The following is a 25,190-nucleotide window of genomic DNA, read 5'->3' as shown; positions in this document are numbered from 1 at the left end:
CGATCTACTCATCCAAGCTGTCAGGTAGGGTGGCTAAAAATCCATTTTTTTAATTAAAACTTTTTTTATTTAAATTGAATTTTTTTAAATTAAATACAGTTTTTAAAATTTGAAATTGACAACCTATGTTAAGGTCTACAGTTATTATAATCTATTAAAATACTTTACATTAAATACAGCAAATAATATTAAACAATATATGTCTGCTGACAAGTTTTAAAGAAAGTCAAACCACTGAACTGGTGAGTGTCACTGGCTAAGCACTGAGAATCAAAAGTTTGTTAAGTGCTAAATAAGTTTTTGACAAGAGATAGCCTCTTCATGAATTTTCTTCATGCATACAGTTTCTCCAACTAGTTCATTTCAATGACTAGTTCATTCAAAATTAAGAAACTAATTGGGAGCTGAAAAGCTTGTTTTCCTCCTCCAATATATGAATAAAAACTAGGTGTGAGAGGATGAGACCTACTAGTTCTAAAATCTTGAAGGACAATTTGACCAGAAAAAAAAAATCAATCAGTTCAATACACTATAGATAATGCTTCCTTTATTTAATAAATCAGTTAGTTTTAAATACAAAACATGTTTTGATAAACTTACATTTTGTTTATTATGTATCCAGAACATTTAAAGTAACATTATTCAACTAAAAAAAATTGAAAATCTGTTTGTGCATATTAATTGAATTCCATCCAAATGCAATTTGATACAAATCAAATGTAGACAATTAATCTAGTTAAATAAGAAAATGCATCATTCACCATTTTCAAACATAATAAAAAAGTAAAAAGTAAAAATCTGAATAAATGCAAGTTAAACTTTATAAATTGTTTAAATAAATGGGGAAGATATAGTGCATCCTCCTAGTTAACGGGAAGCAACACCAAATTCAGTATAAAAACTATATTTAGTTTCAAAGCAACACGTTTTAATGGTAATCAACCAATGAGAATCAATCTTAGGACAATAACTAAAAAGTACAAATGCAAAACATGATTAAAATTTGATTATTTAAATCAAGGTTTCCTGCTTGCTGACTTAAATCATTATTAAAATTGGTAATTTAAATCGCTTTAATTTAAATCAATCCACCATGCTTTCAATTTGGTCATGCATGTGAAAATGAAAGCATTTCAAAGCATATCAGCAGGTCTATTTTTTTCCCTAATAACTAGGGCCCTACCAAATTCACAGCCATGAAAAATGCATCACAAACCATGAAATCTGGTCTCCCCCTCGTGAAATCTGGTCTTTTATGTGCTTTTACCCTATACTATACAGACTTCAAAGGGGAGACCAGAGTTCCCAAATTGGGGGTCCTGGCCCAAAAGGGAGTTGCCAGGGGGGTCACAATGTTATCGGGCGGGGGCGCAGTATTACCACCTTTACTACTGCACTGCCTTCAGGCTGGGTGGCCAGAGAGCAGCGGCTGTTGGACAGGCACCCAGCTCAGAAGGCGGTGCCGCACCAGCAACATTTCAGAAGTATAATACTATGCCACCTTTACTTCTGCGCTGCTGCCTTCAGAGCTGGGAGGCTGGAGAGTGGTGGCTGCTGACTGAGGGCCCAGCTCAATACCATACCATGCCATCCTTACGTCTGCACTGCTGCTGGCAGTGGCTCTGCCTTCAGAGCTGGGCTCCCACCAGCAGATGCACAGGAGTAAGGGAAGCAGTACCGCAACTGCCCCCCCCACACACACACAATAACCTTGCAACCCTCCCACAACTCCTTTTTGGGTCAGAAACCCTACAATTACAACATGGTAAAATTTCAGACTTAAATAACCTAAATTATGACATTTACTATTTTAAAAATCCTATAACTGTGAAATTGATCAAAATGGACCATGAATTTGGTAGGGTCCTACTAATAACCCAAGGCTTCAAGTATAAACTCTGGTCAAATGTAATCAGCAAGCATGTTTTCTTGAGTACCTCTAGTCTTTGTACAAACACAGGCCTTTCACTCATTAGTAGCACTGTCAAAGCTTTCCTAGCCATCATTTTATTGTTCACCAAACACCAAAAGCTATCTGCAATCTATTCACCTTAACTTGAATTTCAGTTCAGCTCTCCACAAGCAGCTTTGATCTTCACTACAAACCTCACAAAACTGTGTATATACACATATTTTCTTGGCAGCAGCACAGACACACATTTAGACACAATATGAAACCAGTTCATGCAGATCTGTCATAAAAAGCCTCAAGCCTTCAAATTCAATATATTGTTTCTCTTTACTTTGAAGTAATAGTTTCAACAGCATGAGCAACAATTAGTTCCAGGAAAGAAAGGCCACAAAACTTTGCTTTACAAAAATCTTTCTCCCTCCTACAGTCCGCAACAGTTTTGCTTTCAATTATATGCAGGAAGGAGTTATTTCCTGCAGCAGGTGGGAAACTTAAATTTAAGACAGAAGCAGGATGCAGAGAAGAAATTGTGGTCAACTCCACTCAGCTGCATCTAGTCTTACTATCATTTTTTAAAAGCAGATTGTTAACTACAAATGACATTTTAATATTTGGATCTATTATCTATGGCTGCCATCTCTTCAAAAATAAAAAAAAATAAACTGGCCAACTAGCACTGGAATGGGTTACCTAGGGGGGTGGTGGAAGGAATTTCCTTCCTTAGAGGTTTTTAAGCTCAGGCTTGACAAAGCCGTGGGCTGGGATGATTTAGCTGGGGTTGGTCCTGCTTTGAGCACAGGGTTGGACTATATGACCTCCTGAGGTCCCTTCCAATCCTGATTTTCTATGATTTTATGATCTTATAAGATTTTCAAGGTGAATGGGAGTATCATACAACTACTAATTTTAAGATGACAGCTAAATACTCCATTAAATATGTTCCATGGAAAATAAAACATTAACCTTGCGAATTCCAGATTAATTGTTCGAAGTTTTTACAACAAAAGGGATGCACCTTTCACTCACAGTACTGTAAATTCACCGTAATTGGGGTAACTACACTCTTGGGATGTGTCCTGGTGAACATAGTTCACCTAATAATGGCAGTGCCTGCTGCATTTTAAGGATTGTATTAGCAAAATATTTGCTCAATGAAGATGCATTTAGCCAGTGCGAAGGAGTTAAATATTATTTCACCAGGCGTAAAACTGAGCTCCAATTATTTAATACAGAAATTTATAAATTCTAAAAAGAAAAAAGAAAATCATTTTTATTCACTACAGTTCTCCTAACACATACACACACCCCGTCCTCCCCATTTTCCGTCTTCCACACAAACTTAGACAATTACTATTCAATTAAGAAATATACTGATTCTTTTTCAAAAACCATGCCTCAGTTCAACTGGATTTTCATGAAGAAAGCCAATCCAAACTAGTTAAACAAAAACTGAGACAATGTTACTACTGAAATACCTGTTTAATTTGCATTCTATTTTTGTAGCAGATCTTTAAGAAGTCAGCCAAAAGAAAAAATACTAAACTAAAACGTAGCAGAGAACAGTGTGGGATATCAATACCTATTACAGACACTGTCGATATTTATATAGATATAGATGAATACATACATACACATGCACACACAATTATATCTAGTCCAACCCATTGCTCAAAGCAGGACCAATCCCCAACTAAATCATCCCAGCCAGGGTTTTGTCAAGCCTGACCTTAAAAACCTCTAAGGAAGGAGATTCCACCACCTCCCTAGGTAACCCATTCCAGTGCTTTACCATCCTCCTAGTGAAAAAGTTTTTCCTAATATCCAACCTAACACCTCCCACCCCACTACAACTTGAGACCATTATTCCTTGTTCTATCATCTGCTACCACTGAGAATAGTCTAGATCCATCCTCTTTGGAACCCCCTTTCAAGTAGTTGAAAGCAGCTACCAAATCCCCCCTCATTCTTCTCTTCTGCAGACTAAACAATCCCAGTTCCCTCAGCCTCTCCTCATAAGTCATGTGCTCCAGCCCCCTAATCATTTTTGTTGCTCTCCGCTGGACTCTTTCCAACTTTTCGACATCCTTCTTGTAGTGTGGGGCCCAAAACTGGACACAGTACTCCAGATGAGGCCTCATCAATACCGAATAGAGGGGAATGATCACGTTCCTCAATCTGCAGGCAATGCTCCTACTTATACAGCCCATAATGCCGTTAGCCTTCTTGGCAACAAGGGCACATTGTTGACTCATATCCAGCTTCTCGTCCACTGTAACCCCTAGGTCCTTTTCTGCAGAACTGCTGCCTAGCTATTCGGTCCCTAGTCTGCAGCAGTGCATGGGATTCTTCTGTCCTAAGTCCAGGACTCTGCACTTGTCCTCGTTGAACCTCATCAGATTTATTTTGGACCAATCTTCTAATCTGTCTAGGTCCCTCTGTATCCTATCCCTACCCTCCAGAGTATCTACCATTCCTCCCAGTTTAGTGTCATCTGCAAACTTGCTGAGGGTGCAGTCCACGCCATCCTCCAGATCATTAATAAAGATATTGAACAAAACCGGCCCCAGGACTGACCTTTGGGGCACGCACTTGAAACCGGCTGCCAACTAGACATGGAGCCATTGATCACTACCCGTTGAGCCTGATGATCTAGCCAGCTTTCTATCCACCTTATAATCCATTCATCCTGCCCATACCTCTTTAACTTGCTGGCAAGAATACGTGGGAGACCATATCAAAAGCTTTGCTAAAGTCAAGGAATAACACGTCCCCTGCTTTCCCCTCATACACAGAGCCAGTTATCTCATCATAGAAAGCAATTAGGTTAGTCGGGCATGACTTGGTGAATCCATGCTGACTGTTCCTAATCACTTTTCTCTCCTCTAAGTGCTTCAAAATTGATTCCTTGAGGACCTGCTCCATGATTTTTCCAGGGACTGAGGTGAGGTTGACTGGCCTGTAGTTCCCCGGATCCTCCTTCTTCCCTTTTTTAAAGATGGGCACTACATTAGCCTTTTTCCAGTGAGGACCTCCCCCGATCGCCACGAGTTTTCAAAGATAATGGCCAATGGCTCTTCAATCACATCCGCCAACTCCTTTAGCACCCTCAGATGCAGTGCATCCGGCCCCATGAACTTGTGCTCGTCCAGTTTTTCTAAACAGTCCTGAACCACTTCTTTCTCCACAGAGGGCTGGTCACCTCCTCCCTATACTGTGCTACTCAGTGCAGTAGTCTAGGAGCTGACCTTATTTGTGAAGACAGAGGTGAAAAAAGCATTGAGTACATTAGCTTTTTCCACATCCTCTGTCACTAGGTTGCCTCCCCTGTTCAGTAAGGGGCCCACACTTTCCCTGACTTTCTTCTTGTTGCTGACATACCTCTAGAAACCCTTCTTGTTAATCTTAACATCCCTTGCTAGCTGCAACTCCAATTTTGTCTTCCTGATTTCACTCCTGCATGCCTGAGCAATATTTTTATACTCCTCCCTGGTCATCTGTCCAATCTTCCAATTCTTGTAAGCTTCTTTTTTGTGTTTAAGATCAGCAAGGATTTCACTGTTAAGCCAAGCTGGTCGCCTGCCATATTTAATGTTCTTTCTACACATCGGGATGGTTTGTTCCTGCAACCTCAATAAGGATTCTTTAAAATACAGCCAGCTCTCCTGGACTCCTTTCCCCTTCATGTTATTCTCACAGGGGATCCTGCCCATCAGTTCCCTGAGGGAGTCAAAGTCTGCTTTTCTGAAGTCCAGGGTCCGTATTCTGCTGTTCTCCTTTCTTCCTTGTGTCAGGATCCTGAACTCGACCATCTCATGGTCACTGCCTCTCAGGTTCCAATCCACTTTTGCTTCCCCTAGTAATTCTTCCCTGTTAGGGGCAGAGCTCTTCTTGATCTGCTGCTCACAAGTTGGTTCCTCCAGCACTTGCACTAGGAAATTGTCCCCTACACTTTTCAAAAACTTCCTGGATTGTCTGTGCACTGCTGTACTGCTCTCCCAGCAGATATTGGGGTGACTGAAGACCCCAATGAGAACCAGGGCCTGCGCTCTAGTATATTTTGTTAGTTGCCGAAAAAAAGCCTCGTCCACCTCAGCCCGCCGGTCTGGTGGTCTATAGCAGATTCCCACCATGACATCACCCTTGTTGCTCACACTTCTAAACTTAATCCAGAGACACTCAGGTTTTTCTGCAGTTTCATACCGGAGCTCTGAGCAGTCATACTGCTCTCTTACATACAATGCAACTTCCCCACCTTTTCTGCCCTGCCTGTCCTTCCTGAACAGTTTATATCCATCCATGACAGTACCCCGGTCATGTGAGTTATCCCACCAAGTCTCTGTTAGTCCAATTACATCATAATTCCTTGACTGTGCCAGGACGTCCAGTTCTCCCTGCTTGTTTCCCAGGCTTCTTGCATTTGTGTATAGGCACTTAAGATAATTCGCTGATCATCCTGCTTTCTCAGTATGAGGCAGGAGTCCTCCCCTCTTGCGCTCTCCTGCGCATGCTTCCTCCTGGTATCCCACTTCCCCACTTCCCTCAGTTTGGTCTCCTTTGCCCAGTGAACCTAGTTTAAAGCCCTCCTCACTAGGTTAGCCAGCCTACTTGCGAAGATGCTCTTCCCACTCTTCATTAGGTAGAGCCCATCTCTGCCTAGCAATCCTTCTTGGAACACCATCCCATGGTCAAAGAATCCAAAGCCTTCTCTCTGACACCACCTGCGTAGCCATTCATTGACTTCCACGATTCGACTGTCTCTACCCAGGCCTTTTCCTGCCACAAGGAGGATGGATGAGTACACTACTTGCACCTCAAACTCCTTTATCTTTCTTCCCAGAGCCACGTAGTCTGCAGTGATCCGCTCAAGGTCATTCTTGGCAATATCATTAGTGCCCACGTGGAGAAGCAGGAAGGGGTAGCGATCCGAGGGCTTGATGAGTCTTGGCAGTCTCTCCGTCACATCGTGAATCCTAGCTCCTGGCAAGCAACAGACTTCTCGGTTTTCCCAACCCACCTCCTTCTCTTCGGAGTGGTGGTCGTGGAACCTGCATCACTAGGACAGTGCATCTCATGCCTTCCAATCGGTGGAGTCTCCTTCTGCTTCTCCCTTCCCTCAGATGTATCATCTAATCCAGTGGTTCTCAAACTAGGGCCACTTGTTCAGGGAAAGCCCCTGGCAGGCCCGGCCGGTTTGTTTACCTGCTGCGTCCGCAGGTTCAGCCGATCACAGCTCCCAGGGGCCGCGGTTCGCCACTCCAGGCCAATGGGGCTGGCAGGAAGCGGCAACCAGTACATCCCTCGGCCCACGCTGCTTCCTGCAGTTCTCATTGGCCTAGAGCAGCGAACCGCGGTGACTGGGAGCTGTGATCGGCCGAACCTGCGGACGCGGCAGGTAAACAAACCGGCCCGGCCCACCAGGGGCTTTCCCTGAACAAGCAGTGGCCCTAGTTTGAGAACCACTGATCTAGTCCACTCTCCGTATTAGTACTTGTGGAGAGAATATGAAAACGGTTGCTCACCTGTATCTGCATTGCTGGTACATGGATGCTCCTCTTTCTTCTTCTGGAGGTCACATGCGGCTAATTTTGAGCCAGATCGATCTGTATTTTAGCAAAGAACAGCATGGAACCTCTTTCATCACAAGACTCCATGTCTCTATCCTTACAGCGGGAATGAACTTTATATAGAGGTAACCCTCAGGAAAATGCATTTCAAAGGGTGACTGGACTATAAAAGTGAGGGGCAAAAACACTTCAAGCTATCTCTCTCTCTTTCCTAAGACAAAGGAACCAGCCTTTTGACTTAGGCGGGAGATCCTGACCTGAGAATTGGGTACCAATGTTGCTGGGAATTTTACCTTGAACCAAGTCGAGCTTGTTAAGTTTTAGCTACTAAAAAGCATTTTATCTTTATTTCCCTTGTAACCATTTCTGACTTTAATACCTTATACTTGTACTAAGGATGTAAATATCATTTTACAGAGTACCCATTTAAACTATTAAAATTATACTGGTTAACCGATTCGGGCCTCAAAATCCTCAGAATGGCACGTCTCCCCTCCCCCCTTGCCCCGGACATATGGGAAAGGGCAGCTGAGCTCATACCAGGAGTGACACAATAGGCCTAGCCAGGAGAGCCTGGGCAGTTGAGGGGGCCCAGCACCCTCCTCGCATCCTCAGTACCTGGAATAGGGAGAGGTGCCCTAGGCACCTAATTTGTCCCAATGCATTCTCCACAGTTGCTCTGTGCCACCCCCAGCAGCAGCTTCCCTTCCTTTCAATTATCAGCTGAAACTGCAGCACCGACCAGCGCACCTTCCGCCTCTACAGCACCCATGATTGCAGGGCAGGCAGTGACACAACCCCTTGCTAGTCTGGATTGCACCCCAGAATATGCCAGTAGGCTAGACCCACACAGGCACTTAGGCACATTGCCAGCCAGTGGATTCCACAGCCCTAAGTTAGGAGCCCAGGTTTCTTAGAATAATGCATGGGGAAAGTTAGGTACCTGACAATGGGATCCACAAAAGCCAGCATGCTGAATAGAGAGCCACCTAAACTAGCCGGTAGGAAATGCCAAGGAAAAAGGTGTGGCCCAAGACCCACCTCTCAAAGGAACTGAGGCTGTACACCTTCTCTTCTGAAGTTAGGCACCTAAGCCCCTTCTCATACAAAACACAGGAAGTTAAGGAGGCACCACCTCCCCTTATAACTTTTAGCCCAATTGTTAGAGCACTCACTGAGGAGGTGACACACCCAGGTTCAAATCCCACCTGACTGATGGAAAGAAGGGATTTGAACAGGATCCCCCCACTGAGAGAAGAGTGCCCTGACTACTGGGCTATCAGGTATTCTGGAACAGGTCTCATTCTCTTCTGTTGAAGCTGTTCTACTGCATATAAATAAATAAACATTCATTGGAACAGGGGGCTGGAACTTGGGTCTCCCACCTCCCAGATGAGGGCCCTAATGACTGGGATGTAATCTCTCAGTCTCTGGCCCACTCAATATTTAGTTATTTATACACAATGGAACCATTTCAACAGGAGAGATTAAGAGAGACCTACCCCAGAATACCTCATAGCCCAGTGGATAGGGCACTCTCTGGGAATGGGGAGACCCAAATTGAAATCCCTTCTCCTTATCATGCAGAGTAAGGAATTGAATTTACATCTACTACATCCCAGGTGATTGCTCCAATCACTGGGCTAAAAGTTTTAAGTAGGGTACCAGCATCAACTTCTCAGCCTCCTTTTAAGCATGCTCTGAGAATGCCTACCAGATCAGGCATTGCAAGCAATGTAGGCAGGGCTATGCCTAATTTGAGAATCCCATTGAGGATTAGGCACTAGAAAGGCTAGAGTGAGGACGATAGGATATATTCTCTGGCAGATTTTTAGACACCTACAGAACTTTAACAGCAGAAACCTAGGTGTCTAGATTTAGGCAGCACCTGAGCAGAGGGTTTTAAAGGATGTCAGTAGCACCTAAAAGTTGGACTTAGGCACGTAAATCATTTTGTGGACCTAGCCCAATGTTTTAAACAGCTTTAAGCTTGTCACAAAAGTTTTCTTCTCCCTAGCATGCAAGTTCCTCTCCTTTCTTCCTCCAAGGAAGTTACACAGGTCTGAGACCCAGAATAGGCAACATTTAGCATCACCCTGCAGGGGAGATTCCCAGATACACAGTGGGACCCAGATCCTGCTTCCAGGCCTGGAAGTTCCTACAATGTCATGTCTTAAAGTGACAACATTTTAAATACAGACAGCTACATAAAGTAAGCTGAACAGATAGAGAATAGCCTGTTTTTCAGAAATTTTAAGCACCAACAAATCCAACTGAAGTTAATGGGAACTACAGAGTTTCAGCATCAAACCATACACCAGCTGGGTTTTTCAAAGAAAAGATACAAAACAGTACCATTAAAATGTTTTAAAATTCTAAAACATTTGTTACAGAAAAGCTATTTTACATGTGACATATACAAAATACAGTGGCATAGTATTAAAGCCTTATTGAATGACCTGCCTACACACCATTTGTGAGTAATACAGTCATCTCAGATTTAAGCTGGTATAACTTTTATAACACATCATGCATTCTCTCTCCACCTTCTATTATATTTGTGGCTTTTTTTTTTTAAACAAACTACTGGAAGTGAAAAACCTGTTCAGTCATCAAGTGTGTGATTTAAAAAAAAACAACAAAAAACTGACACCCCGTCAGTATGCTACAGAGCAGAGACCAGAATATTTTAGACCCATGACAGCAAGAGAAAGAAAAGTACATAGGTGCCCTAAAGAATTTTAAAATGATGCTGTAATAATCTCCTGCTCCCATTTTATTTTTAAAAAGATTATCTACTAATGCTTTGTATTCACCTATACTAATCTACATTTCAGAATTTAGTCACTCTTTCTATACATTCCAGTTCACTGGAAGGCTGAATAGTAAGAAAAGCTACTGTTTCAGAGGTGTTGCACCCTCACTGTAACATTACTGTGGAAGGAAAAAAAACTGCTCTACTTGTCAGGAAATACTTCCCTCCCAAAATGTGAAGGGATGAAACTACACTTCCAGTATTCTGTGTCCTACCTGTCACTTTTAACAAAGAAATCCAGACATTTGCCTCCTACCATCCACATGGTTTTCCTGCTATAACAGCCTCATTTTTAATATAATCATATACAACAAGCTCATGTTAAACATCTGAGCTGCAAAAACATCAAACTGTTATACCAGCAGAGATCTGGATCATTTTTATTATAATCTCTCTCATATCTATTTTTGTTCACTAAGGCTTTGGCTACACTTACACTTCAAAGCGCTGCCGCGGCAGCGCTTTGAAGCGCTAAGTGTAGTCAAAGCGCCAGCGCTGGGAGAAAGCTCTCCCAGCGCTGTCCGTACTCCACCTCCCTGTGGGGAATAACGTACAGCGCTGGGGCTTTGACCACACTGGCGCTTTGCAGCGCTGGAGAGGGTGTGTTTTCACACCCTGCTGCAGCGCTGCAAATTTGTAAGTGTAGCCAAGACTTAAGAGGAAGAGACTAATTTATTCTGCAGTTGAGTGAAATACCTTTGATAAACAAAATATGTATCTTACAACAAAAGCAATCACATTCCACAATCTCACATTCTTAATAGCATTTTGTTGATTTTATATACAATAGGGATGTAAATACCATTTAAAAAGTTAAGCGTTTAAACAATATGTCATTTAAATGGTTAACTGTTCAAGAGGCTAGGGTCCATCTGGCCAGCGCGGCTGAGCCCACTCCGGCTGGCGTGGGGGTTAACGGTTAAGCAGGGCCGGTGCAAGGATATTTTGCACCTTTGGCAAAACTTCCACCTTGCGCCCCACCCCACCGCTCCCCCCGGAGCATCGCTTATTATAAACTTTCAAAAATGAATACTGCATAATGTGGCATTGTTCATTAGAATTAATACACATTCGGCTTGAAAATTTATTAATTTCATTTTTAGTCTACATATTTAATGAAAATAAATGAATAACCTGACTGGCTGGCTTTGGGCACGGGGGTGCGGCAGGGATTGGCTGGAGACAGGAGGTGTGGAATTGGCTGTGGGCCCAGCAGGGGATGTGGGACTGGCTGCGAGCAGGGCAGGGGATGCAGCAGGGGCTGGCTGCGGGCAGGGTGCCGGGTACCAGGGTCGTCCCTAGATATTCTGGGGCCCTACGCAGCCCCCAGGTGGGGGGGGGAGTGCCCCAGGCCTCTGTGGGGGGAGCAGAAGGGTGGGCCAAGGCCTCCTCAGGGGGGCGGGGCTGGCTTGGAGGGCAGGGGGAACCAGTACTCCCAGCACTCACCAACAGCACGGCTGGGGCCAGGTCTCTGCACTTCCCCCCGCTGGTGAGTGCAGGCCCGGCCCTGCTGCAGAGCTCAGGGGGGTGGGGGCGGGGCTGAGCAGAGGTGGGGGCCCTGGGGCAGAGCCAGAGCAGCTGGGAGCAGCGCAGCGCCCCCAGCGGCCGGAGGAGGAATGACATCACTTCTCAGTGAGCCAGAGCTGATCAAAGCCACAGGGCCCCCTCGCACAGCGGCGGGAAGAAGGTTAGATGTTTATCCGGCGCCGAGTGAGCTTCCCAGACATTTTGGGCACTGCTTTTTGGCGCCCTCAAACCTTGGCGCCCTAGGCGGCCACTAGGGGCGGCTCTAGACTTTTTGCTGCCCCAAGCACGGCGTCATGCCACGGGGGGCGCTCTGCTGCTCGCCGGTCCCGTGGCTCCGGTGGACCTCCCGCAGGCGTGCCTGCGGAGGGTCCACTGGTCCCGCGGCTTCGCTGGAGCCGAAGTACCAGCGGACCCTCCGCAGGCACGCCTGCGTGAGGTCCACTGGAGCCGCGGGACCAGCGGACCCTCCGCAAGCATGCTGCCGAAGGCACCCTGCCTGCCGCCCTCCCGGCAACCGGCAGAGCGCCCCATGCAGCATGCCGCCCCAAGCACACGCTTGGCGTGCTGGGGCCTGGAGCTGCCCCTGGCGGCCACCTAGTTTGCCTAGTGGTTGCACCGGCCCTGCGGTTAAGGCAGTTAACCAGTAAGACTATGCTTCTACATTCCTAATATATAAACTACTAAATTCACTTATTCTTTTAAATCTATTGACTAGATAAACATAAGGATCCATTCGAAACTATACTACAAAAAGAACCATGACACTACATTATTCTCCCTCTTTGTGCTTTCTGAATTTCATTTCATATATTCAATCCTCTCTGGGAACCTACTCCATTCTGATTCTATGCCGCTAAGAGAAAATAAAAACAAAATAATTCATTCTGAAAAGTTTCTAATCCTTTACATTAATTCCTCCAGAGATTTCCCTATATATATCTTCATTGCTTCCTTTCCTAGCCTCTCCACCACTCTGTGAATTTCCGATTTAAGTAAAAAAGATTAAACTTTCAACTACATTACCACCGTGTAGCAGGGTGCTGCTGCAGAAGCACCTAATCAGCCCCTGCTCAGCCAGCCTCAATCAGAGGAAATGGATTGGGGCTGGGGAGAAGGCTGGTGCCTGGCCCCAGAAACTGGCTGCACCTGTGGGCCTGCTCAGGAAGGAGCTATAAAGCCTGGCTGGCAGCCAGTGCAGGGGGGGAATGGCCAGGGAAGGGTTAGTATCCAGACAGAAGGGAGAAACCCTGTAAAGAGGAGAAAAGCCTGTAAAGTTTGTATATAGTATTGCTGGTGGTGGGAACTATTCTGTGAATAAACCATGGGTGCTGCAAAGGAGAAGCCTGACGGAGCTTTATTAAAGGAGCCCAGAGCACCAGGGGGGCAGGCCAGGCAAGGACCCGCTTACACGTGGGGGCCTGTCTGGGATCCTTGTTATCCAAGCCATAGACACAGTGTGGCAGCCTGAGTATGGAAGGCACCCTGCAATGGCTCGCAGAGCAGCAGTCCGAACTGGGGAAGACACTACAGTCTTTCAAGGAGTCCCACCAGGTGGAGCGGCAGGCCCTCCTCGCCTGGCAAGCTGAGCAACAAAAAGCCCTCCAGGACTTCATCAAGGAGCAGTCGGCGGTGCAGCAGCAGCTCCTGCAGCGTCTGGTGAGTCCTGCTGTGGTGGGGGATGGGGCCCGGACTCCAGGCCTTGGCCTGTGTAAGATGGCCCCTGCCGACGACCCCGATGCCTTTTTGGGCACCTTTGAGCGGGTGGCCCTGGGAGCCGGTTGGGAACGGACCACCTGGGCCCTCCGGCTCGGCCCTTATCTCACCGGGGAGGCGCAGGCTGCGTATATGGCCCTGCCTGAGACCCAAGCCCGGGATTATGAAACGGTGAAGGCGGCAATCTTAGACCGCCTCGGGTTGTCCGCAGAGAAGTACCGGCAGAAGCTTCGGGCAGCCCGATGGACAGGGCGTGTGCGACCCCGGGCCTATGCCCAAAAGCTAGTGGACTGGGCAACCCGGTGGTTGAGGCCCGATGCCCACACCGTGGGCCAGGTAGTGGACCAGGTGGTCCTGGAACAGTTCCTGCAGGGCCTTCCTGACAGTGTGCAGGTGTGGGTGCGGCGACATCAGCCAGCCACTCTGGAAGCGGCGGTACAAAGAACCGAGGAGTACGCTGAGGCTGATTTCCCCGTAAGGGAGCACCGAGTCTTGAGAGGCCCAGAGGGGAGCAGAGGACCCCAGGAGCACAGCGGGGCAAAGCCGCCGGACCGGCGACGGGAGGAGCCCAAGGGGACCCCTAGCCGCCCGGGGCAGTTCGTATGCTGGCAATGTGGTCAGCCAGGACACAAAAGTCGGGACTGCCCGGTGATGGAGTGCGAAGCAGCAGACTTTTGTGGATGGACTAGTACTGGGGCAGGGGAAAAGAGGCATGGGTTGGCCACCATCCCGGCGTGGGTAGGAAAAAGGACCCAGAGGGGTCTGGTGGACACGGCCTCCGCCCGCTCCTTTGTACAGCGGCGAGTGGTAAAACCGCACTGGTTTATCCCTGGGGGATGGATGTGGGTTGACTGCATCCATGGGGATAGGAAGTGTTGTCCCGTGGCCCAGGTACCCCTGGAGGTCAATGGGTGGTTTACCTGGAAGCGGGTGGGGGTAATCGAAGGGTTAGCGTACCCCGTGGTCCTAGGACAGGACTGGCGCTTTCCCCTGAAGGGAAAGGCAGCCGGGGGGAAGCAACCAAGAAACAGGAGGGGAAAAGGGACCCTGGAAAGGGAGAGCAAGGCCCCGGTGGAGGTGACTCGGGAGCAAGAAAAGGCCCCCCAACCTCCCGGGGTAAACCTAGAACAGCCTAGACAACCAAGCCAGGGGTAATCGACGGGTTAGCGTACCCCGTGGTCCTAGGACAGGACTGGCGCTTTCCCCTGAAGGGAAAGGCGGCCGGGGGGAAGCAACCAAGAAACAGGAGGGGAAAAGGGACCCTGGAAAGGGAGAGCAAGGCCCCGTGGAGGTGACTCGGGAGCAAGAAAAGGCCCCCCAACCTCCCGGGGTAAACCTAGAACAGCCTAGACAACCAAGCCAGGAGGATAAACAAGAGAGTATGTCTGAGGAGCCCAGGGAGCTCCGCGGGCAAGACCACCTGGGGGAGGAAGCCCTCGGGGGGATAGAAGGCGCCCAGCAGGGAGAGGCCCAACACTACAGGGGCGGAGAACCTGAACCAGAGGCAGGGGGCCGACTCGGGGCAGAAGGCTCTGAGCAAGCAACCCCGCTGGAAAAGAAAGGGGAGCCTCTGGCGCGGCCAGCCCAGCCATGCGACTGGTGTGAGGACCTCTGGGTCAGCGTGGACCAGTGGGGTGCCTCACCCCCGACCGAATGTGCCTTTTGTGGCTGGGGAGTACAAACAACCCAAGGGGTTGGTACAGGGAACCCCCCGACTGGGCAGGGGGTGCAACAGCCAGATAAGGTCCCGGGCCGTGGAAGGCGAGGCCGAGGGAGGCCAGGCCTGGCACCAGCTTAAGGGGGGAGGTATGTAGCAGGGTGCTGCTGCAGAAGCACCTAATCAGCCCCTGCTCAGCCAGCCTCAATCAGAGGAAATGGATTGGGGCTGGGGAGAAGGCTGGTGCCTGGCCCCAGAAACTGGCTGCACCTGTGGGCCTGCTCAGGAAGGAGCTATAAAGCCTGGCTGGCAGCCAGTGCAGGGGGGAATGGCCAGGGAAGGGTTAGTATCCAGACAGAAGGGAGAAACCCTGTAAAGAGGAGAAAAGCCTGTAAAGTTTGTATATAGTATTGCTGGTGGTGGGAACTATTCTGTGAATAAACCACGGGTGCTGCAAAGGAGAAGCCTGACGGAGCTTTATTAAAGGAGCCCAGAGCACCAGGGGGGCAGGCCAGGCAAGGACCCGGTTACACGCCGTCTGAGACAAATGTTTTCTCTGTCTGGTTTTCCTCTTTTCACGTATAAGCAATATTCATTAATCACAAATGCAATTAAATTTGATTTTAGGGCTACGTTCCCCCATCAAAAATATTATCTGAATTCAAACTTCAAAATTTGTCTAACCCTGAAATAAATCAATGTTTAAAATATACTTATTTTACTGGCATCATCTTACCTGGCGGACTTGTCCATTTTCTTAGTATTTCATCCATTTTTGAGGCTGCGAAGACCCTTCCACTTCACACAGGAGGTCTTTCACATAGGCCTTAACCTTACACATAAGACCAGAAGATTTGACTCCAGACTACCACCTCAGAAAAATAGGAGCAGCCACGCTACGAGCCAGATTGTTGTAATTCACTTGTAAGATGTGCATAGACACTACATACAGCTGAGTCACTAGCTTTTTTTATTTGTTTTTCTACTCTTCAAAAAGGAAACTGATTACAGGTAGCATCTAGCCCCAAAGATTATGTTGGTTCTTGGTCATAACATCTTGGAAATTCAGTACTTATGAGTAGACTGGATGAGGATCTCAGCAGAAGTCAATCTTTTGGGCATCTTTATCTCATAGGAAGGTCGGCCTGCCTCTGATTTTGGGTCTCCAGACACAACCGCAGGCTACAGATCCTCCATCTAGCACCCCTTCTGATAGCTGAGTCCTTGTGGTCCAACTACCTAGTCTTCATCACTAGTGCTAGCTATCAGTGGCTCCCCATTAGCTTAAGCACACCCTTTTCCAGAGCTCCAACCTTGAAGGCACTCTGGTTTATCACTTACCTCTTCAAGGACATGTGATAATTGAAGTACATAACACACAGGCTTAGCAAGGTTTTGTTTGATGGTTGGGGGTTTTTTTGTGTTTGTTTTTATACACAATTACACTTTAAACAACAAAAGATATATACAAATCTAGCAAAAAATAATATAACACCTATACACCATCTCTGGAGTGTTCTTTGGGATTTGAGTCAGTGGCTTATAAGGATGACCAGGGCATTTTCTCTCCCCTACCGTCCTATGCATGGCTTCTCCTCTGGTCTCTTATCATCCTCTCTAGCACAGCTAGTTAGATAATCTCCCTTTTATAACTTCCAGTCCCTTTGTCAGGTGATCAGCTGCTTAGTTAGCAGTTTGCATGGGCAGACTGGTTCTCTTGGCAGTAGCCAACTCCTTGTCCAAAATACTTCCACATGAATAGAACACCAACAAGGTTTAATTACCTTTCGTTGTTAGCCCTATGTCACCATCCCTTGGAATTTTAGACCGAGCAGGAAACAAGCCCCATATTCAACATGGAACTCTCAAGTCTGACACAAATACACACAGACAATCCCCAATATCAAAAAGAATTCAAAAGCTATACACTGACATATTCTCCAAATTGTCAAACCACAGTTATAAGTTTACTTTTAAATGCAGTCTGATATGGTCTGCTCCTGTAATGCTATGTACAGATATCTTGCACATAAATAATCAATCAGGAAGAGAAAGCCCACCTTCCTGAAACAATTTGTAAATTCTGAAAAGCGAAAGAAACTGAATACTAACAAAAACATGACTTAATCTTATACCTTTTGAGGTGCATGTGGGAAGGGATGGAGGAAGGAAGACCAAAAAATTTCACCTGCATTAATCCTTGTTTAGACTAACAGTAATATTAATCATGATTAATTGCACTGTTAATAATAGAATACCATTTATTTAAATATTTTGATGTTCTACTACATTTTTAAATACAACACAGAATCATAGATTATTAGGGTTGGAAGGGACCTCAAGAGATCATCTAGTCCAACTCCCTCCTCAAGGCAGGACCAATCCCCAAATGGCCCCCTCAAGGACTGAACTCACAACTCTGGGTTTAGCAGGCCAATGCTCAAACCACTGAGCTATCCCTCCTCCCCAATAATTTATGGAGATATACCTATCTCAGAGCTGGAAGGGACAAGTGTACACTGCTCACTTTATATTATTTTTTACTACAAATATTTGCACCGTAAAAATGATAAAAACAGTATTTCAATTCACCTCATACAAGTACTGTAGTGCAATCTCTACCGTGAAAGTGCAACTTACAAATGTAGATTTTTTTGTCACATAATTGCACTGAAAAACAAAACAATGCAAAAAACTTTAGCGCCTACAAGTACATTCAGTCAAATGGCATTTTATTGTTTAACAATGCAACTAAAACTGCAATTGATCATGATTTTTTGAGTTAATCACGCGAGTTAACTGCGATTAATCGACAGCCCTAATTAATAGTATTTTATAGCAGAAATTCAACTGAAATTGGTAGTTTCCACTCATCTGAAGGCTTGAGTTAGATCTAGACTAGCGGCTCTCAACCTTTCCAGACTATTATACCCCTTTCAGGAGTCTGATTTGTCTTGCGTACCTCCAAGTTTTACCTCACTTAAAAACTACTTGCTTACAAAAAACAGACATAAAAATACAAAAAGTTCACAGCATAATATTACTGAAAAATTATTTTCTCACTTTTACCATATAAAATAAATCAATTGGAATATAAATATTGTACTTACATTTCAGTGAATAGTATATACAGCAGCATAAGCAAGTCATTGTATGTATGAAATTTTAGTTTGTACTGACTTCATTAGCTTTTTTAATGTAGCCTGTTGTAAAACTAGGCAAATATCTAGATGAGTCAATGTACCCACTGGAAGACCTCTAAGTACCCCCAAGGGTACACGAACCCCTGGTTGAGAACCGCCAATCTAGACTACAGTTCCAGGGATAAAACACTGAGGAAATTTAATTTGTAGGCCATGAGAGACTTTCCACTGACCAGCCTTGCCAAACTCCACATGCTTTAAGTGAGTGAGAAGCTTTCCTAAAGTAGAAAGATAAAGGTCATGTGTAAAGAAGGGGGAGGGCCCACAAAGAAGCACACTGCTGATTAAGTTTGGGGGTGAGCCTTAATTTGAATGAGTTACATGTTAGGGCTCTGAACTGATTCCTGCTCTGCTCTAGTGAAATGCATGGAAAAAGAAAATACATTACTTTATTCACAAGAAGCTGATATTATTAAATTACTTCATTAAATGCAACATTAGGTTTAAAATTGTCATTGGTTAACACTCACTAATCGATTTCAATTTTAGAGATTTGTTTTTTTAATACTCTGCCAGTTGATAGCCACAAAGTAGCCTTAATTAATCAAATTATATTAAAACACTCAGATTTTTATAGTGACAATTGAAAGGTCTTTTAGGGAAAGGTCTCAGAAATGCAGGCAGTAAACTAGGTTTCACTGACAAAAACATTCATGTAAGAGAAGCCAAGGAACACCTACATCTAAATAAACACCATCACATGACAGAGTACATGTACCTTAGCTAGCATTATAGATATGGCTGTCAAGCAATTACAAAAACTAATGGCGACTGATCGCACTGTTAAACAATAATAGAATACCATTTATTTAAATATATTTGGATGTTTTCTACATTTTCAAATATATTGATTTCAATTGTAACACAGAATACAAAGTGCACAGTGCTCACTTTATTTTTTATTACAAGTATTTGCACTGTAAAAAAAATTAATTTTTTCAATTAATCTAATACAAGTACTGTAGTGCAATCTCTATCATGAAAGTTGAACTTACAAATGTACAATTATGTATAAAAAAATAACTGCACTCAAAAACAAAACAATGTAAAACTTTAGAGCCTACAAGTCCACTCAGTTCTATTTCTCGTTTAGTCAATCGTTCAGACAAATATGTTTGTTTACATTTGCAGGAGATAATGCTGCCCGCTTCTTGTTCACAATGTCATCTGAAAGTAAGAACAGGTATTTTCATGGCACTGTTGTAGCCGGTGTCACATATATTTACATACCAGATGCATTAAAGATTCATATGTCCCTTTATACATCAACCACCTTTCCAGAAGACATGCGCCCATGCTGATGACGGATTCTGCTTGATAACAATCCAGAGCAGCGCGTACTGACACAAGTTCATTTTCATCATCTGAGTCAGATGCTATCAGCAGAAGGTTGATTTTCTTTTTTGGTGGTTTGGGTTCTGTAGTTTCCGCATCAGAGTGTTGCTCTTTTAAGACTTCTGAAAGCATGCTCCACATCTCGTCCCCCTCAGGTTTTGGAAGACACTTCAGATTCTTAAACCTTGGGTCGAGTACTCTAGCTATCTTTAGAAATCTCACATTGGTACCTTCTTTGCATTTTGTCAAATCTGCAGCAAAAGTGTTCTTAAAATGAACATGTGCTGAATCATCATCCAAGACTACTATAACATGAAATATATGGCAGAATGTGGGCAGAATAGAGCTGGAAACATACAATTCTCCCCCAAGGAGTTCAGTCACAAATTTAATTAACACATTATTTGTTTAATGAGCGTCATTAGCATAGAAGCACGTCCTCTGGAAAGGTGGCCGAAGCATGAAAGGGCATACAAATGTTTAGCATATCTGGCACACAAATACCTTGCAATGCCAGCTACAAAAGTCCCATGCGAACGCCTTTTCTCACTATCTGGTGATATTGTAAATAAGAAGCGGGCAGCATTATCTCCCATAAATGTAAACAAACTTGTTTGTCTTAGCAAATGGCTGAATGAGAAGAAGGATTGAGTGGACTTGTAGGCTCTAAAGTTTAACATTGTTTTGGTTTTGAGTGCAGTTATGTAACAAAAAAAATTCTACATTTATAAGTTGCACTTCAATGACACAGAAAAGCAGGCCTTCTATATACAAGTCTACATAGCATAGAAAAGCAAAAAGTCACATACAATTCTTTTTTAAAATTACTTGCAGATGACCTTTAACTATAGCATTCACTATTGCAATAATGTAATAAATGAGGTTTTAAAAATGCACCAACATCAGAAGCAGTTAAAGTTCCGTGAAGCCATATGGCCTCTTTGTATATAGTCTGTATTATATTTCATATAGTATAACTTTTCCCTAGACATACTGAACACCTAAGAATAATCTTCTGAAAAATAAAGGGTGATTTCAAGGGTATCAGCAGGAGATGAATGACTTGGCAGAGTACACGAAAGTCAGGAGCCCTGCAGAGCACAAGGATAACTAGATTGAGTGCACACAATCTAAAAGAAAAAAAAACACTGTGCATGTGTAGTACATACCATGTTTAACTATTTCTTAACTCTTTCCCATCCATCTTCCCCCTATGCTTTTGCAAGTACATATTCCTCTAAATTTATATGAATGTGAAGTTTTCAGTTAAAACCTCCAGGCTATCCCAGACCAGAAAAACAAATTAGTGTATTTGATAGATGGAAAACTAACCAGAAATAAATTCACCTTTAAACTGAAACCAAGTATAAAAAATTTAAACCCCAAAGGTAATTTGAGGAAATTACAAAACAAAACAAAAATGGAGGAAAAGGAGCTCAAAGTGGCATCTGGTGAAGAAGCATGCAAGGTATAATAAAGATACACCGGGAATATCATAGCAATACACAAATACTGACAGTTTTAAGATTGCTCTGCAAGTGGTATGTTATTTTATTTGGACTAGTAACGATAAAGTAGACAGGGATGCCTATCCCAGGGATCAGGAGCCCTTGACAATTATTCAGAAACAAGTCACAATATAAACGTAACCCCAGCAGCAAATTCCAGCTCTAACTAAGCCACTCATAGGACAGAACAAAACCCCCGAGCACCCTGGCCAAACACCATCCCTCCAAGCAGCCCCCGCCTGCCAAAGCCCATCCTACGGAGATGGGCACGACAGCACTGAAGGGCGACGCTCTCCCAGTGCAGGGAGGGTCTGTGTTTCCAAACTCAGCTGAGGAGCGAGTAGCTGAAGGCGACTGAGAAGCGCCTGGAAGATGCGGGCTCTGGAGCGGAACGTAGCGCTGCGGAAACCCGCCCCCCGGGCACGAAAGGGGTCGAGCCGCACGGTCCAGACACCTCGCGTTTTATTCTGCCAAGCGCAGCAGCCCCCGCCGGAGCCCCGGCTCCTCTCCGCAGGGCCAGAGCGAAGCCGCGTTTCCCGACAGCGCCACCACCGCCCTGGGGACTCGCCCCCCAAACGCCCCGCAGGCCGCCGCTGTTGGCACCCCGCGCCCAGCCAAACACCAACCCCCGCAGCAGCAGCAGCAGCACACAGGGGCGGGGGAGCGAGGTTCGGGCCGCAAAGGCGGATCTCCGCAGCGGCCTCTCGCCCCCACCCCCGAGGTCTCCGGGTGCGTTTCCGTGCCGGACCCCGGGATGCGCAGCCCCCCCCCGCAGGGACGGGTACCCGCACCCCCAGGCCGTTCATGCCGCAACACCCCCCCCCCCTCCGCCCAGGTGGGACTAGAGTCTCACCGGCATCTCCCGCAGGCCCGGCTGCACCGGGGAGTGAGCCATGGCGGCGGCGGCGATGCGCGCTACACGGGGGCCGGCTCTTCTCAGGCTGCTCCAGCGACGGGAATCAGCTCATCGGGCCCCCCCACCCCGCGCGACGGGCGGCGGTCCGGAGAGTCTGCGCGCCGGGGCCCCCGGCGCTATTTCCCCCCGCCCCTCAGGTCCCGTCACAGACGCAGCGTGGAGCCCGACCGCCTCCTTCCCCCTCCTCCGCGCGCACGGAGCGGCCGTTACTGGTCGAGCGCTGGGGAGGGGGAGGAGGAGGAGGAGGAGGGGGGGGGCACTGCTGGCGTAAAGCAAACCACCTCGGGCGAGGGCAACTGCCGCGCTGTGCGCGCGCTCGCCCCGCCCCCTCACGGTATCTGCGGGCGGCGCCCGCCGGTGGCACGCGGCACTTCGCGCCCCGATGCTGGTGACCGGTCTGTCCAGTTGACGCCCCCGGGACAAAGCGCACTGGGATCGGGCCCGCTCAGACCCCTCCCCCCTCCAGCTGAGTGGGGCGAATCGCCGCGGGAGTGGTTGCGCGCTGGGGGTGTCTCTAGGTAGGCGCGCCGGGGACGTGCCCCCGGGGAGCAGTGTCTGAGGGGCGGAGCGCTTTGCAGGGGTTGCAGCCCCTCTGGGGGTACCTGTGTGCCTAGCTGGCATTGGGGAGGAAGGGCGTAGTGTTCCTTTGCCTTGTCAAGAGCATTGCCCTAGGGCTGGAGCCGGGTTTGCATAAAAAGACACACACACAGCCAAGTGAAAGAGGCTCCAGGTTAATTCTCCTTCATTCTAACCCCCCTCCCCCCGAGTAGCTGAAGACTCACTACAGTACTATATAATGAAATTCCTAGCTACCGCACGGTTATCCTGCCTTTAGCCCCATAAATATCTATTGTCATCAGCTCCAGTGTGCTTAAATGACATCAAATTTGGTATCTTCTGTGCTAAAACTACATACTACTGCCGCTTGACCTACAGGAAACAGCTACTACCTCTTTTATCTGCTATACCCTGGTGATGTGCCTTGGATCTAGCTCACTGGGCTTGGGCCCTCTTTGTAAACTGCTGACTAGCAGGTGAGATAACTGCCAATTAATAAACACTTGAGTAGATCATATTCTATCCTATTAGACAGCAGTGGTGCATATGCATATTCCTTTATTACCAGCATTCAATGTTTTTCCTTAACACCAGTCATTTATTATAACCTCACCCATTCAGTAGAGATCATGCACACAGAGGACCCAATTCTCTCACACCAGCATAAGGCTGGGTCTAAACTTAAAAGTTACGTTGACATAGCTCTATTGGTCAGGAGTGTGAAAAAGCACACCTCAGGTGTAGACATACCTACATGGATGGAAGAATGTTTCCATAGATGTATTGCTCAGGGAGATGGTGTTTCTATACCAATGGAAAACCCTTCAGTCGGTCAATAGGCTGCATCTATACTATGAGGTTATGTCAGCATAGCTATGACAACAGAATTATGCTGGTATATTCTGTAATGTGGACATACCACAAATCAGGAATAAACTATCCCAATGCGTAGGAAAGATAGGAAGTGTGGTGAGAGACCACTATGGTTTAACCAGGAGATCTTCAACATCCTGAAACTCAAAAAAGAGTCATTCAGAAAGAGGAAACTAGGTCAAATTAGAAATGATTAATATAAAAAGCACACATATAGGGACAAAATTAGAAATTTCAAGACACAAAACAAGATCAAACTATCTAGGGACATAAAGGGTAACAAGAAAATATTTTACAAATACATTAGAAGCTTGAGGAAAACCAAGGACAAGGGTAAGCCTATTACTCAATGAGGAGTAATACCTGGCTGCGAGGGGTTGCACGTGCTTTGGAGGACAGGATTAGAATTCAAAATTATCTTGACAAACTGGAGAAATGGTATGAAATAAATGGAATGAAATTCACTAAGGACAAATGCAAAGTACTTCACTTAGGAAGGAATAATCAGTTGCATGGATACAAAATGGTAAATGACTGCCTTGGAAGGAGTACTGCAGAAAGAGGGTTATAGTGGATCACAAACTAAATATGAGTCAACAATGCAATACTGTTGCAACAAAAAAAGAAAAGCAAACATCATTCTGGGTTGTATTAGCAGGAGAGTTGTAAGCAAGACACAAGAAGTAATTCTTCCACTCAGCATTGATAAGGCCTCGACTGGAATATTGTGTCCAATTCCACACTTCAGGGAAGATATGGACAAACTGGAGAGCAAAAAAAATGATTAAAGGTCTAGAAAATAACCTACAAGGAAAGATTAAAAATATTGGGTTTGTTTAATCCAGAGAAGAGAAAACAGAGGAGGGAGATATAATAGTCTTCAGGTACGTCAAAGGTTGTTATAAAGAGGAGAGTGTTAAAATGTTCTCCTTAACCACTGAGGACAGGACAAGAAGGAATGGGCTTACATTGCAGCAAGAGAGATTGAGGTTAGACATTAGGCAAAACTTCCTAAATGTAAGGATAGTTAAGCACTGGAACAAATTACTTAGGGAGATGTCATAAACATAGAGATAAGGGTAGCATAAAATCCCTCCTGGGCAGCTCTACTGAATCGCTTTACCTGTAAGGGGTTAAGAGGCTCAAATAACCTAATTGGCACCTGACCAGATGGACCAATGGGAAAAGAAGATACGTTCAAATATGGGGGGAGGAGGGTTTGTTCCCTCTCTGGATGGAGGGAGAGACCAAGCAGGTTTAACATCTTCTGAAAACATACCTGGAATGATCCATCTAAAATTACAGAAATCTTAAGTAAGGCAAGGAAATGCATTAGGTTATCTTTTGTTTCGGCTTGTGAATTTTCCTATGCTACAATGGTAGTTTTATTCCTGTTTTTTTTAACTGTAAAGCTGAGTCCAGAGGCGAGTCCTCTGTGTTTTAAATCTTTTTATTACCATGTAAAGTTTCCTTTTATCCTGATTTTGCAGGTGTGATTCTTTTACTTTTTTCTTTATAATAAAGTTCTTCTTTTAAGAACCTGATGGATTTTAGTGTCCTAAAGGATCTGGTCTGTACTCACATTGCCAAGGCAATTAGTTGGTATATT

General features: G+C 45.6%; 1 protein-coding gene and 1 long non-coding RNA gene across 9 annotated transcripts in view; one reads left to right on the top strand and one right to left on the bottom strand.

Moving 5' to 3' along the window:
* Window positions 1-22,246, bottom strand: part of STK24 (serine/threonine kinase 24) — a 121,627-nt gene extending 99,381 nt beyond the window's left edge. The window contains exon 1 of one of the 2 annotated variants that reach the window (XM_045009240.1): window positions 22,088-22,246. In XM_045009240.1, the coding sequence (XP_044865175.1) occupies window positions 22,088-22,129 (42 nt within the window). In that variant the 5' untranslated portion in view covers window positions 22,130-22,246. The remainder of the gene's footprint in view (window positions 1-22,087) is intronic. The other variant, XM_045009230.1, reaches the window with a different exon arrangement.
* A 182-nt stretch (window positions 22,247-22,428) lies between these two features.
* The window catches only part of LOC123366096, a 59,459-nt gene continuing 56,697 nt past the window's right edge, over window positions 22,429-25,190 (top strand). For 6 of the 7 annotated variants that reach the window (XR_006577917.1, XR_006577930.1, XR_006577922.1 and 3 more), the window contains exons 1-2: window positions 22,429-22,668; window positions 23,087-23,184. This is a non-coding gene — a long non-coding RNA (uncharacterized LOC123366096). The remainder of the gene's footprint in view (window positions 22,669-23,086; window positions 23,185-25,190) is intronic. The other variant, XR_006577920.1, reaches the window with a different exon arrangement.

The sequence above is a fragment of the Mauremys mutica genome, chromosome 1 (assembly GCF_020497125.1).
Source record: "Mauremys mutica isolate MM-2020 ecotype Southern chromosome 1, ASM2049712v1, whole genome shotgun sequence".
NCBI classification, from domain to species: domain Eukaryota; kingdom Metazoa; phylum Chordata; order Testudines; family Geoemydidae; genus Mauremys; species Mauremys mutica.
This window is presented reverse-complemented; position numbering and strand designations above follow the sequence as displayed.